Source organism: Mus pahari, chromosome 6 (assembly GCF_900095145.1).
Source record: "Mus pahari chromosome 6, PAHARI_EIJ_v1.1, whole genome shotgun sequence".
NCBI lineage: Eukaryota > Metazoa > Chordata > Mammalia > Rodentia > Muridae > Mus > Mus pahari.
The window spans coordinates 16212688-16228008 of record NC_034595.1 but is presented as its reverse complement, the minus strand read 5'-3'; the positions used below and the strand labels follow the sequence as shown (position 1 = coordinate 16228008).

At 49.0% G+C, this 15321-nt stretch overlaps 1 protein-coding gene across 1 annotated transcript; it reads right to left on the bottom strand.

The window, feature by feature from the left end:
• Positions 1 to 819: 819 nt before the first annotated feature.
• Positions 820 to 12480, bottom strand: Slc31a2 (solute carrier family 31 member 2). The gene is made up of 4 exons (XM_021200646.1): positions 12339 to 12480; positions 6482 to 6548; positions 3128 to 3317; positions 820 to 2263 (listed from the first exon to the last, which is right to left on the bottom strand). Exons 1-4 carry the CDS (start codon positions 12342 to 12344, stop codon positions 2095 to 2097), a joined length of 432 nt encoding a protein of 143 aa, XP_021056305.1. The 5' UTR covers positions 12345 to 12480; the 3' UTR covers positions 820 to 2094.
• Between the last annotated feature and the right edge of the window lie 2841 nt (positions 12481 to 15321).

Here is a 15321-nt window from a genome sequence, read left to right as displayed (position 1 = left end):
CCCACCTCCCAACCTTAGAGAATTTCCAGCCATTGTGGAAACAAAGAACAAGCATCATCTGCAGTCTGAGCCCACGTCTGTATACCACAGGCGCTGAGCGACCTCTGACCCTCATCAGAGTCCTGAGGAAACACTGAGTGCCTCTCAGCTGCTCATCCTCAGGTGACTGTCTCATGTCAGCTTCCTCATCTCTGGGGTGAAGGCAGAGTTCCTGTGTGGTAGTGAGGATGGAATGAGGCAATAATTGCATAAAGTGCTACACCGTCCAGTTAGTCAGCACCTATAAAGACCCCTACTCCACTAAAGTCTCAAATATCGTGACTGTAATAAAACAGTATTGAGAAACCTCCAATCACTTATGGAAATGTCCATCCCAACAGTGCCCCCAGAGCAGTTGCTGGCCAGCACAGGCGGTCACAACTCGACTAGAGCGGGCAGCGGTACAGACGGCAGCAAGCAACCCCACAGGTGCCCTCTTCCACACTTGTGACGCTTGCTTCTTACTGCAGATGAAAAGATGACCAGGGTTCTGCTTCTGCCCCCAGGACGGGAAGGTGCTAACTGTCAGGCCAACGTGGGTGTTTCTAGTCTGCGTGACAGTTACTCTTCTTACAGCAGGCACTTGTTCCACGCAGCAACTTGCTATATGAACCTAACATGACTAATCTACCCACAGACACATTTCCAGCCTCAGTTTCCCTGCACACAGAGGTGTCTTTATCACAGGCAGCCTTAGTCCTTGGTCTTTCAGAGTGTCCCCCAGTGCCTGCATTGGTAATGTGTACTGTTGGAAAGAGAAGAAACGGACCAACAAACACAGACTGTTCAAAAATAGAAATTTATTAAAGTGTATTTGTTTTTAATTCCCAAAAGTTCTTAAAACCATCTTTTCATTGAGCCCATGAGGTACTTGAACACAGACATTATATAGTATATAGCAGTGATTGGTGTGTGTGTGTGTGTGTGTGTGTGCGCGTTCGCGCGCGCGTGTGTTTTACTGTGTATCTCAGGCTGGCCTGCAACTCTCTATGTAGCTCAGGCTGGCCTCAAAGTCACAATCTCCTGCCTCAGCCTCCCACATACTGAAGATTACAGGTGTATGTCCCCATGCTTGTGTTAACTTTTCTGTGTAAAGTGAAAAGGCTCAAATATCTGGAGTCCACCAAACTCTTAAAATGACCTAGCTTTGGTTTGACTGCTATTGCACCCTCAGTCAGTACCCAGCCCTAGCACACCCCTGCTGAGTCAGTACTAAAGTGACTGACTCACATATCCTACCAGATCATTAGGAGTTAGCAGAAGGAAATATAAGGGGCAGTCAGCTCTGTTATCAGATGCTGTCCTCTGTTGCATACAAGAGGCTCAGGCAAGGCTCTGACCACTAACCTGTTGCAGGCAGTGCTGTCAGACAGGAAGAGCTCATCTGCATACAGGACAAGCCCACAGCCTCAGTAACAGTCCTGGTTCTCTGCCTTTGATCAGCATTGGTCTTCCCTTGAGAAGGGGAAACAAGTCTCAACAGACACTGCCATCCATCCTGAATACAATGAGTTCATTAGAAATTTTGTTTTGTATGAATGTGCAAAATTGCCAACCAGGAGTTGAAAATGAAAAGCTTGTTTTGTCAATGACAATCCTCATGTGTTCCAAGGCAAAAAGGTGAGAACAAGGAGCTGGCATGGTCCGTCCCCTAAAGACTGGAGATGACCCTGACATTAAGGCACAAAGCACAGGAGAGTGTCCAGGCCCCATGGCCTGACCACTGAAGCTCTTTGGAAAACTTTAATTTGCAGTCAGAGATCTGTGTCACAGGCTGGCCACCCCACCTCCAGCTTCTGGTCTCTTCATGTTCCCTTTGGTCACAGCTACTTGCTTAAGGCACCACAGGAGCCTGGGCCCTATAGAGGCTGGGGAGGGAGGTAGCTTCAATGGCTTCTAAGCTCCAGGGACCATTTGCTGGTTTCATCTCAAAGTCTCCAGGAACTGGGAAAGAGGCGAGCAATGGCCACCATAAGGAAAAGCAGCTGGAAGTACAATGTCTGGAACAGAGGCCCCAGCTCTCTCCAGCCCTCTGTACTGCACATCTCTGGCCCACTAAGTCATGTTGAGAAGTGGGTAGGCTAGGTAGTAGCCCACAGCGGAGCCCAGGACCACACCGAGGAAAATCCAGGTGTTGTAGGACATGACAGCCAGCATCACAAAGTAGCCAATTACCACCTGAATGACATGGACTAGGGACTGGCCAAAGTAACACAAAAACCACCTAGACATAAAAGAGAAACACATTAGATAAATGGGAATTAGCAGATGTGTTTTACTAGGGAGAGAAGGTCCAAGTCACAGCATAACATCTAGCAGAGATGTCTCTCCAAAGAGACATCCTATCCTAGGCAAATGGGGAAACCATTATGGTTTATGTAGCTAGTTATGTCTGATAGGGGATAAGAGGAAATCATTGAGAAGGCAGTGTCTCTCCCCTGAATTGAATGTAGGAAGTGGGGTAGCAATGAAAAGGACAGGGACTTTGGTGCCTGTTAAGTCTGGCCTACCACAAGTCTCTGAACCTTTTTGAGTGCTGGTTTTCTTATCAGTAAAACACTGAAAGAGCCCCCTCACAGTGGTTATGAGGATGTGAGGCATCTAGGTAAGGCTGCTGGTGATGTAGCAGGCAGACGTTAAACATACATGAGGCTGGAGAGAGGGCAGACTGGGGCCTGTAGATGGTGGCCTGATCAGAGTGGGACCAGAGCACAGAAAGGATGCCTCCCTTTCCCACCAACTGGGATACCAGGCTGATGGCAGTTCTTGCTTTAGTACACCTGCAGATCTTCTAGGTTTGAGAGCCTGGCAAGACCTATGGGAAGGTCAGGTGCCCATGCCTGCTGTTCAACAGAAGCCTGCAGTACAGGTGTGAAGTTCCCTGCAGAAATCCTTAGGATCCTCCTAGGGGGATGACTGATAGCTTTGGCTCAGACACCTTAGACCCAGGATCTAGGTCATCTTACTAAATACTTCCTGGAGCCCAAATTATCTTTCTGTGCATAGGGTTAAAGTCCTCTGGGTGAACCCAACCACTTCTCATGGTGAGGGTGAACCCTCTTGCCTTCTTTCCACCCAGGGTTTGTACCTGAGGCGGGTCCTATTGTCTGAAGTTGATCTGGAGCCTGTAGAATCCTGGTCTGGTCCCAAGATGAGCTGCTGGCTGTTGGTGGTAGGCAGGCTCTCCAGAGTCTTGTGGAGCAATTTGGCTTTGCCAACCTTGATGCCCTCATACAGTACAGCCAGGAGCAAGACTACCAGCACTGAGAGAGCCATGCCTGTGAAAAGGCCAAGATGAAAAGTCTGCTTTGGTGCGCTCATCCTGTCTGCTGTGCCACGTTTCAAAACAGCTAGGAAAGGCTTTTACATGTTCTCCTCATGAACAAATGATAAAAGTGTGAAGAGACTGATGGGCTAGCTCTGACCTGAATGCATACAACCTGTACATGTACTGAAACATCACAAAGCACCATTTAGGATGGATAATTTTTGCTAATTCAAGATAAATAAGCTGGTCAGGTGTGGTGGCATGTGCATTTAATACCAGCACTTGGGAGGCAGATAGATTTCTGAGAATAAGGAGGAGTAGGAGTAAAAAGGAAGAGGGAAGGAAGATCAAAAAGGGAAGAAGGAAGAAGAGGAGGAGGAGGAGAAGTAACAAGGAAGGGGGAGGAGGAAGGGAAGGGGGGGAGGAGGAGGAGGAGGAGAAGCAGCAGCCGCTGCCAAGCATAGGCACAAGCTTGAATTCCCAGCACTGGGGGAGCAAACATAACCAGATTCATGGGCTTGCTGGCTAGCCCAACCTAGCTTATGGAGTCAAGTAAGCTAGAAACTATGTCTCAAAACAACAAAGATGCCATGTGATAAATGATAGCCAAGGTTGTCCTCCGACATGCACACATAAGCAAATCCACTTCTACACATAAGTACACATGCATATATGTGCAAGTGCATATAAATAAAGAAGCAAGCTGGATGCTGAACACAGCATGTACGTAATTCCAGGTCCTCTGATAGCTAAGGCAGACGGACTACAAGTTCAGGGCTGTCCTGGGCTACAGAGTGGATTTTAGGCTATTCTAAACAACATAATGAGACTATATCTCAAAATGTAAAAATCCCTGGAAACACAGCACTTGCCTAACACAAGTGAGGTCCAAGGTTTGGTCTGCAGTGCCAAGAACAAGAAAGTCAAGTTGAAGAGCTAGCCTGGCAAACAGTGCTTCTCCTATGGACACTTCCCAGGGGCCTGGTCCAGGAGGCAAGAGAGCCCAATTCCCCATCCCTCTGAATCCACTCCAGCCACCTGTCTCTTCTTCCTCACCTTCGTTAGGCTGAGACCTTCATCATCTTATATATTCATCCCCATATATCCCACCCACACCCTCATTCCATCCTGGGATGGGAGTTATGTTCTTTCCCTTTAGCCTAGAAGAGTCAAAGGGTCAGTCAATAAGGCTAGGAAAATACTATGTAACTTCCAATGGTAGGTGTTACTTTTGTATGTGTATGTGAATATGTATATATGTATATTTGTTCATATGTGCATGTATGTGAGTGAGTAAACTGTGAACCCCAAGATTGTGTTATTTACTGCAAAAACCTGTTTCTACTTGTGGTGTGGCTCAGCCCTAGCACACACCTTTAATCCAAGAGCTTTCTGCTTATTGTAAACAGGATTAAGTAAAATCAACCATAGGTCAAGAGGTGGGTAAGCAACCAGTTGACAGAGAGTGAACACAGGAACAAACCATAGAGAATAAGAGGAAGGCAGGAGGATGGAGAGGAGGAAAGTATGAGGGAGGGACATCCGTTTGAGGGGTTTTTGAGAGGGTATGGAGGAGTTTCCTTCTGGAATGACAGCTCTGGAATCAGCTGGGTGCTTTCTCTGCCTCTCTGAGTTAGCAGGCTTTCACCCCAGCATCTGGCTCCCAAGTCTCCACTGGCAAACTTGAATTATTGAGACTTAGTTAAAAACAAATGTGTAGAGGCTGGGGTCAACACTAGGTGCCCTCTTCTATTGCTCTCTGCCTTGTTTTTGATACTGGGTCTCTCTTCCCATTGACGCTAAAGAGAAGATGTCTGGAAGCCCCAGGAGTCCTCCTACCTCTAACCTCAATGCTAGGATTATGGCTGCCATGCTCACCTTTCATATGGGTGCTGGGAATCAAATTTAGGTATTCATGCTGTCTCAGCAAGCTCTTTACCACCTAAGCCATCTCCCCAGCCCCTAGTGTAGGTATTTAAAGTCTCATGCATTTCACCCATGTTCTCTTAGGATACCTGCACTTAGAAGCTAGCCATTCTGCTATGAGGAAGCCTAGGCTACAGAGGGCACCACTGTGAGGCTCACAGAGAGACCCAGCTGAGGCTGTAGTTCACAACCAATACACTCTCAAGGAGACTGTAACCAGCCACTGTCCAGCTCCACTGCACGAGGCCCTGAATGCAGACCACTTAGTTAGCATGGTCAACCCACAGGATCTTGGGGAGATACTAACAAAAGTGTTCTACCCCACTCCTTAGTCTGCAGGGACAGTTTGTTTCTGCTCTCTCCTGCAGAAGCCCCCTTTCCCCAGGCTCGCTCACAGCAAGCACGGTAAGGCTTGCTTCTGTGGCTTGCCTCTGCATTTTCCCTCAGAAGCTCTGCTTTCCCCCACCCCGCCCCCTCCCGCCTTGCAGCAAGCTGGGGGGTTCTTTCCACCTCCCTAACTGCTCCGAGAGGACTCTAGGAGCCAAGGGTGCCAGCCTGAGTTAAGACAAATGACAAAAACCCCTCAGCTTCAGTGGCACCAAGGCCAGCGCTCTCCCAGGTACAGCTGGTGCCTGTCCTTAAAGAAAGGAAATTAGGGTCCCACGCTTAAATCATAGAAGAGAGATAATTAGAGGTCACAGACAGTTATGGCTGGCCATAAAACTAGTTCCTGATAGCCCCACAAAAGACAATCTTTAATCCCCCTCTGATCCTCACAATTCCACCCTACCAAATGGTATCATGTCTGAGTTATGACTTACCTCCCCCGCCTTCCCTCCCCTTCACCCTAAGCATTCAAGGAAATTCTAACTATGCTGTATATAAGTGTTAAGGCATCCGAGCTTGGGGTTGCACTCTGGACCTACGTTGTGGGGAGGTTTGCAATCGAGTCAAGACTTGTAATAAAGGACTCTTATGCAAATTGCAGCGGACTTCGAAGTTCTCTGAGTTCTCCTGGGTTTTTCAAAGAATCGGTCCATAACAGCGGGACAATGGCCATCCACTGAATGGAAGGGCCCATCTTCCATGACAGGCATCTGACCAATTTCTAGCCTGCTTTAGAATGATAAATGCGAACTTCTAGCTCACCATGCCTTGCTTGTCCACAGAAAATAAAGAGAACCCAGGTTCTCTGCTGTCTGGCATGATAGGCTTGCAAACTTTAAGTCTGACCTTCCCAATTCTTACCTGTAGGGCTGTGGACCCTCCAGAAATCAAAGAGAAGCACGGCCTCATCTGAAAAGATGAAATGCATCTAAAAGAGATGAGAATATCCATCACAGGATGCTTAGACACAGAGGTCCCACTTCCCAGCAGCTGCCTTCAGAGACCTCCTGGGACTACAGGGCTCCCAGGCTAGAAAGGTCATTAGAGGCCATGTGGAAGAGGAGGGGCTTGCCCAAGTGTGTCAGTAACACCTGTGACTGAGCCCTGCTCCATGGGGAAGTAAAGATGGGGAGTGCCTACTCTCAAAATGCCAACCAGACTCCAGATGACATAGTATCCTTGGGTCATAAGGAGATACCCACTCTGTTTCTCCAAACTCAGTAGGAAGCCCCAGGCCAAGCCTTTTGCTCAGTTCTGGAACACACTCCGGGAAGTGAGTAGGGAGCCCTCTTTGTCCTTGTGAACCTGGACAGATGTGTCAGAGTTTGTCATGCAGGGCTAAGGGCAGATGTCTCCCATCTGTACACCACACATCCACTCATTCACTAGACTCTTTGCTGACCCTCGTCTGTGGCCCGCATTGAGAAGGTGGGGAAGAGGGTGAAGCACTTGCCTTGAATATGTGAGGCCTTAGGTTCAACCCCTAGTATCACTATAATAATAATAACAATAATAACAATAATAATGGAACACACCAATTCAATCCAACTCGCACTCCCTCACTCCCTCAACCCCATCTCATCTTTGGATAGGAAAAGAAGCTCCAAGAGGGAAAGGGATTTGCCCTGGGTAAGCAAATGTCTGAGCCATATGTCACAGATCATACACATCTACCTTTTCCTTCTCTCCCCTTCTCAAGATTTAGGAGCAAAGGAGGTGATGAAGACTAGTAGGATGACAGCAGGCATGGGAGTTCACAGCTCCAATCCCAGCTCTGGGAAGGCTGAGGCAGCTGCTCTATTGTGAATTCAAGGCCACTTGGTTCCATAGTGAGTTCCAGAATGTGGGGATTTAAGTAAGAATGGCTCTTGTAGGCTCATATATTTGAATGTTTAGTTACCAGGGAGCAGCACAACTTGAGAAGGATTAGGAAGTGTGGCCTTGTTGGAGGAAGTGTGTCAATGGGCTTTGAGGTTTCAAAAGCCCACACCAGGCCTCTGTGTGTGTGTGTGTGTGTGTGTGTGTGTGTGTTGTGTCTGTCTGTCTGTGCGTGTCTCTGTGCCAATGGATCAGGATGTAACTCTTAGCTATGTGTGTGTCTCTGTGCCAATGGATCAGGATGTAGCTCTTAGCTACCGCTCTGGTGCCGAGCTCCCTGCCATGACGATGAATAACTAACTCTGACACCCTAAGTTCTGAATTAAGCGCTTTCTTCTGTAAGATTTGCCTCGGTCACTGATGTCTCTTCACAGCAATAGAACAGTGAACCTGAGACACAGGTCAACCTGGAGTAAGGTGAGTTATCCCCAAACCATAAAAGGATAGTAGAGCGGGCTTTCTGGAGCCTGCACCCCAGGGAAGCTGCGAGAAGACAGAGTGCAGCCATTCACATGAGGTGACAGCCAGTGGCCTCTCTTTCCCACGCCTGTCAAAGCTAGAGGAATATCTCTCAAATTCCATGAGAACCACAGGCTCTTGACACTCTCTGAGAGATGAACTCTGTAATCAAGTAAATCCCAGAGCACCTGGACCTGCATAAGATACAGCGTAACAGCTCTTTCCTGCTAGAAGGCAGAGCCTAACACCTTGTCCCCTGCCTGCTTCCCGCTCTGTTTTTTCATTGACAGTATCTAACTTGGGAGAGTGTCAATCTTTTATCTGTGGGCGTGCTGTCCAGCAGGTGTTTTGCCCAGGCAGACTGGCTTCAGAGTCTGTGCTCTCAACACAACCTCTAAGGAAGCCGAAGGCCACAGTGAGGTGGTGGCAGCATTAGGAATGGAATCCAGGCTTCAAACCTGACCTTTATTTGCCATAAGTAAACAGACACTAATTTGCATCGAGAACCCATGGGCATGCTTCTTTGTTGTTAAAGATACCTATATCCATACCTATCTGTCTGTCTGCCTGCCTGTCTGTCTATATCTATCTATCTATCTATCTATCTATCTATCTATCTATCCCAGATCCACCTGCTTCTGCCTCCCAAGTGCTGTGATTAAAGGCATGCACCACCTTATCTGGCAAAAATACTTAATTATGTGTATAAGTGTGTATCTCTGTGTGTGTTTTGTTTGTGAGTGCAGTGCCCACAGAAGCCAGAAGAGGATGTCACATCCTTCTGGAGCCAGAGTTACAGCCAGTTGTGAGCTGCTCCAGGGTGGCATAGGTTCTGGGAACCAGTCCTCTGCAAGAGCAGTGCATAGCCTTAACTGCTGAGCCATTTATCCGGTCTGTTTTGTTGTGTTTTAGTCAGGGTCTTGTGTAGCCCAGGATGGCCTTGACTTGAGAACAGTTCTGAACATCTGATCCTCAGAGGGTGGCCTCTGTGTGCTGGGGTCAGAAGAATGCACCACACTTAGTTTCTGTGGCACTGGGGATCAGAGCTATGGCTTTGTGTGTGCTAAGCAAGCACTCAGCCAACTGAGTCCCTGACTGTTAGTTTTAATATTTCCAAAAGATGTGAAAACAGAAGAGACAAGGCCATGTTGGGAGAAGAGAAGGGAAGAAGCTGTGATAGGAGGAAACCACAGGTGGGAAGATCCCCATGCACTCGCCATGGTGATGCTTGGGGCTCTCAAAGGATAAAGACATGAGGCAAACAGGACTGTGGTGTCCGAGGACAGGGAAGGAAAGCCAGTGGTCAAGACTACAGCTGAAAAGCAGGATGCAAAGCGGGTGGACAGGGGTTAGGAAGAAAGATGTGGGAGCCGAACACAGGTGTGCACAGGCCTGGTTCCACGTACACAGAGCGAATTACAGGCGAGCCACTGAGTGCAGAGACTGCCAAGCCCCACACTGCCCAAGCAGCTTAGTGAAGGACAGCATGTTCCCTTAAGACCCCAGGGCTTTACTAAAAATACATGTGTTTGGGGGTTACTTAGACCTGTCGATCAGAACCCAGGAGAAGAGCCAAACGATCTTAAGATGACCCATTTGAGGACAGGGTTCTGATGCTCACTCTGCATGGTACGGTTTGAACAGAGGAAGAAGGCCAAGTGGACTGAACCCAGAGAGATTTGGAATCTGTACATCCTGTATCTATCTGCCTTCTGCTTCTCATAGGAAGAGTCACACAGCAAGCTCCTACTGGAGCTCAGTCTCCCCATCTGTAAAACGGAGACTGACCCCCAGGAGGACGGTTCCTTAGCCTGGCTTTACTTTCTCAGATCCCTGTGAACCTGATGCAGAGAGGCTCCTGATGCATTGTGAGCTTCACTCCGACACTGAGGCACAATGACGAACAAGACAAGACAGAGAGCGAGAGCGAGAGCGAGAGAGAGAGCGAGAGAGCGAGCGAGCGAGCGAGAGAGAGAGAGAGAGAGAGAGAGAGAGAGAGAGAGACTATGTCTCTATTTGTGAGTAGAGAGGAATGTCTCATCTTTGTGTGTTCTATTCCCCATGTGCAGGCTTGACCCCTGTGGAACTGGAAACAGGGATGGCTGTCGTACTTGGCACATAGGCCTTTCAGTTCTGAAAGGGGTCTGACTTGCATCAGCAACACTGCTGTGCCTACACTAGCGCTAACCCCCCTGAAGATCCTAGATCTGCAGAGATATGATTAAATAGCACCACCATACAGCCCTCTGTCCTCCGAGGCACCGCACAGGCTCACACCATGTTTAGCTCCCATCCGACAGATTCCCCCAACCCACCTTCGCTATTGCCAGATACTTAACAGAGCTTTTGTTTGCAGGCCCATGCACTGAGAGTCCTAAAACTTTCCAGCTGACATTCTAGCTTCAAATTGTAGCATGCTCCATAAGCACTCTGGGTATTTCTGGGGCAGGTGTCTGTAGGGGTATGCCTAGAGAAATGGTCTGAATCACCACATCCCATTAACTGGCAGGTACTGGCCTGTGAATCACGTAACAGCCTCAAACTGGAGATATGAATAGTCACTTCAGAATCATGATGACTAGTGAGTACTTTCCTAATATGAAAGCAGCACTTGGCAGATATAAATAGCTAAAATAGTACCAAATAGGAAAATAATTTTGAGTTCCACCATCCTGAGGCACCTCGTTAGAATTCCACATGAATAGTTAATGGCCTGGGGGAAATGCTCACAAATGAATAATATGGTGAAGCAAACAATCGGGCATACTCCATGTATACCGCAGGTGCCTTCATTGGCCTGCAGGAGAGACCTCCCTCGCCGTGTCTGCCAGGTGGAGGGTGTGCTCAGCACGCCTTCACCCAGTCTGGCTGGTAAAGCTGTTGGCATGCATGAATGGAATGTCTTTGGTAGCTCATCTGGTCACTGGGAGTTTCCACAACTCATTTTATCCTATCATCCTTGGGTCCAGGCCAACTACCTCAAGAGAAACAAAACAAAACAAAACCAGAAAAGCCAACACCCTTTGCATCCACAGGAAAACCTACAAACACCTCTCTCAAGCAATCTCTCCTGTTCTTATGCTAGGAATGTGCAGGCTGAGACCAAGGAGAGAGGGCTGGGAGCATCTAAACTGTTTAGCAAGGGAGACGGAAACAGGAGGGGACAGAAGCAGGGAGGAGCAGGGAGGCCCAGTGATGTCCTGGGGCCAAAGCCACCTGTGGGAGGAGAGGCAGCTGGCTGGGACAGTTGGGAAGCAGGAATGGGAGGCAGCTGTCAGGACAGCTTGCAGGGTGTTCTCGTCCATAACGAAAGATTCCACTTCCTACCTAGTTCAAAACTCCTGTCCCCCCTGCCCTTCCTCACTTCTGTATTTTGGCTAAAGAAAAGGATTCGAAATCAGCACACCCAGACTTAGGAAAAGGGGCAGCAGCTTTCAGCTGGCAGGTCCTGCGGTGAGGTATGCAAGGGCGGAACCCTAGCGAGTTCCCACAGGGGATAAATCTGCCTCTCTGGCATTTATCGATGCTTTATGCAGGGCGGCACCTCACAGAGGAGGGACCCTGGCCAAGAAGGGTACCATTCACAACACTTGTTTCCCCCCACCCCTTTCATTTGTGGTTAAATTTAAAGAAAAGTGCCTTCTGGTGTCTGGTTACACCAGAAAAGGATGGGGGCCTGTGTGGTGCTGTTGACTGCCTCGAGACCTTTGTTAAGGGCTTCCCATCCATTTCCTGTACCAATAGATCTGCAGGAGGTGGGACACCTCTCCACCCAACAGCCTGACTAGGCTTCCTGTCCTACATTCAGATACCTTTGTGACATGAAGAAACAGAGGATTTCCTCAGAGAGCAGAGTCTAGCAAGCTGTCATTCTCTGTCCAAGAGGAACCTCACCAGGAAAACATGTCTGTTGAAAACCCTACTTTCGGATTCACAGGAAGGATTGGGAGGTGGGGGAGTAACTGGGTCCATGTTAAAGAAACAGTCCCAGGAACCTGCCCAGGACAGGCCGAGCAGGGGGGTGTGTACTCAGGGGCTGAACCCTGCCGGGCCACCCTTGGAGGAAACCTTTCCGGAATGCCCTAAATCTGGCTAGAGCCCGGGAAGGGACCGGGAACAGCTGTTCTTGCTCTCCAACCCATCTGCAGCGTCCCAGCTGGGGCTGGCCTGGCTGTAGTGACTGACTCCTACCTAGCAGAGAGGGACAAACTTCCAGAGCCACAGCTAGCTCTCGCTGCAGCGCTCCCCAGCCCTACTCCTGCTGTGACAGCGGCGCTGACACATTCCCCGTCTCCACTCCCGGGTCGAGGGCTGCGAGGATCTCCGGGGTACCGCCCAACCCGCCCACCTTCGTCCCCTCCGCTGCGCAGCGCAGACTCACCGGCATGGTGAGCACACTAGACGGCCGCCCGGGTCGCGTCAGTCCGCTCGCTGCTCCGGACTGAGCTCCGGACTCTACTCGGGACTCCGGGACTCGACTGGGATTGCGGCTGCTACCGCGCCCTGGCCACGCGAGTCACGTGGCCCGGTGAGGCGGCGCGCGGGTGCCTGGGAGTTGTGGTCCTCACTCGCGCGCCACCCCACGGCCCAGGCCGCGCCTACCGCGGGGAACCCACGCGAACAACCCCCGAATGCAGGCTGCTCAGACTCGACGTCTCCGAAATCCCCAGAGGGCTGGGCAACCTGTAATTGACCTTGCCTTGGCAATTAGCATGAAAATGTTTATTACTTTTTCTTTTTAATCAGATACCTCGCTAAGACACATGTTGAGTGAAAAATTAAAAGGTTCATCCCAGGAACACAATAACAACAAATTAGGATTGCATTAAATCAACTATGCCCCAGACGGTCCCTGTCTCCACTTTTATCTTCTACAGTCTGATGAGCATACAGCAGTGCCCAGTTGTAATTTTCTTTCTGTGTACATGCACACAATGATTACGTTTCTATATTGCACAAGATTTTCATCTTCCTTGTAGGTAATTTTAAAAATCTTAGTTTATTTGGGCTACATTAACAAACTATAAGAGACTGCGGGCGTATAAACCATGGATATTTATGTCTCTCACAGTTCCCAAGTCCAAGATCAGGGTACAGACTCCATGATGCCCCAGGACTGCTTTTGGCTTACAGACTGCTCTTTTCTCATTCTCCCTCACACACACTAGTCTGTATTTGTTTTCTTACTAGGTTGATAAACTTTTTCTCATGTTAGTATTTCCATTTTTGTGTATTGTCTTTTCATCTCACTGATTTAATTTTATCAGGAATATATATCGAACTTTTAACACTAATACTTTCTTTCCCCAACAATAATCTTTCGTATATGTTCTTAAACACATTTGGTAATCCTTTGCCAACCAATCTGCCCATACATTTCCCTCAAAGAACTCTGACCAAGGGTTAGCTGAGTCATTGAGACTGGAGTCAGACTTCTCAGCTCAAATCCTGAGTTCTGGCGTGTTAGCCATGAGGCCTTGGACAGGCAGCTCAAATCCTGAGTTCTGGCGTGTTAGCCATGAGGCCTTGGACAGGCAGCTTTATACATCTGAGGCTCAGCTTCCTGACCAGATTTAAAAATATATAATAGAGTCTATGTCACAGAGGTGTTGAAAGACTTAGATGAAAACACAGGTTGAATTCTCAGCATTAATCCTGGCAGTGGAACCTTGTGTGATAAATGGAAGCCATTGTCATTATTAACAGCAAATATTTCCACCCTGTGAGAGAGCCATCTGTAAAAGCTTAAGCCATTGCTCAGGGTCCACACAGAGTTTGGCCAAAGCTAAGGGGGGGGGGGGGTTGTGCAGCTTCAGAGAAAACATATCTGCAGGACTCAGTGCGGGGGTGGGGGGGATCCATCTAACCTCAGTGGCTAATGGGCTAGGCCATTTGAAGCCTTTGGAACCCAAAAGCAGTGGAGGGAATGGGAAATTTGGGGTTACTTTCTATTGCTTTATGCCTCACCACAGTAGTAGCCATGAGCAGGCTCTTGTGCCAGTGCAGGCTCCTTCCCCCTGATTACCCATGGAAAGATTAGCAACATAGCCTCATTCATCCGAAGGTTTTCGTTGGCTTTGCCCCAATCGGATGACCTTCACACTTAGTTCTAGCTTCCTTGTGGGTGTTATGGTTACAGCTTCTAATCCTGTATTCTAGAGCAGCTGGTTTTTCATAATCCACCAAAGACTGCCCTTTCCCTGACTCCCAGGAAAAGGAACTGAACTCAGATACAGAATTCTAGACCTTAAGATTACACCGGAGCTATCCACGCTGGGGTCTGTGTCAGGAGTCTTTCTTTCTGGATTCTTTTTGGACAGCCCGTGGACTCACTTCTTTCCCCTATCTCCACAGCATAGATCTGGATCCCGAGACAAAATCTTCACAGGAGAGGTGGCAGCATCCCAGCGAGAAGCATAGGGCCCTTTCAACTGAGCAACGAGCTTACCCAGTTAGTGGGGCAAATCCGACTAGCCATTATGTATTGATCTATCCTGCTCCTTACATAGCCTTTCAGGCAGCCTAGAGATGGTCCAGGGAGGAAAAAAAGGATGAAATCTGTGAGGTAAAGAGTCTCAAAGATCAAAGAAGGGACGCACCGGAGTTACTCAGAACTCCGCCCATGGGACACAACACACACAGCGGGTGCTCAGGAATCGGCAGCTATGATGGCGCTGGGGTGGGCACAGAGCTAGGATGGGGACCAGACTGGCGTGAGCACTGGGCTAGGGTGGGGGACTATGACAGTGAGGGCTCTCAGCAGCGGCAGCAGCAGCAGCAGCAGGGAGCGTACACGGAGAGTCCACAGGAGGAGGATCCACAGAGCACCTTCCAAGCAGAAACTTTGCCCTTTCTACAGGCTTGGAGCACTGATTTGTCCCTAAGCTCCAGGTTCCTCTTTGTGTGTGGGCTTGGCCACTGTTGGGCCCCTGATGACTTTCCTTGCTCCTGAACCCTCCTTTGCCACCACAGGGACATCAGGGACCCTCCTTGCTCCTGAACATGACCCTGCTCACTTGGGTGGCTACGCCTTGAGGGGAGCTCCTCAGGATTCCTATTTCATATGTTCCAGTTCTCGAGGAGCCAGAGGCTCGCTGATGTTCCTTCCCCCTGCCACAGAACGTCTCATGTTTTGTCTTCCAGGCGACTGCGCTCCTAGCTTTGAGAGAGTTGACGGTGGCCATGCAGTATCTGCAAGGAAACAGATTCACTGATGGGACTCTACTGTGGCAAGGCCCATGGAGACCCCTTCCCTCTTGACGACGATCTTGGTAATATTGGTGGTTTCTGTGTTTATTACCTAGGTCACTTGTGCCACAAGCTCTCTCTGCTTTTGCTATGCTCTTTATACTCACAGCAATAAT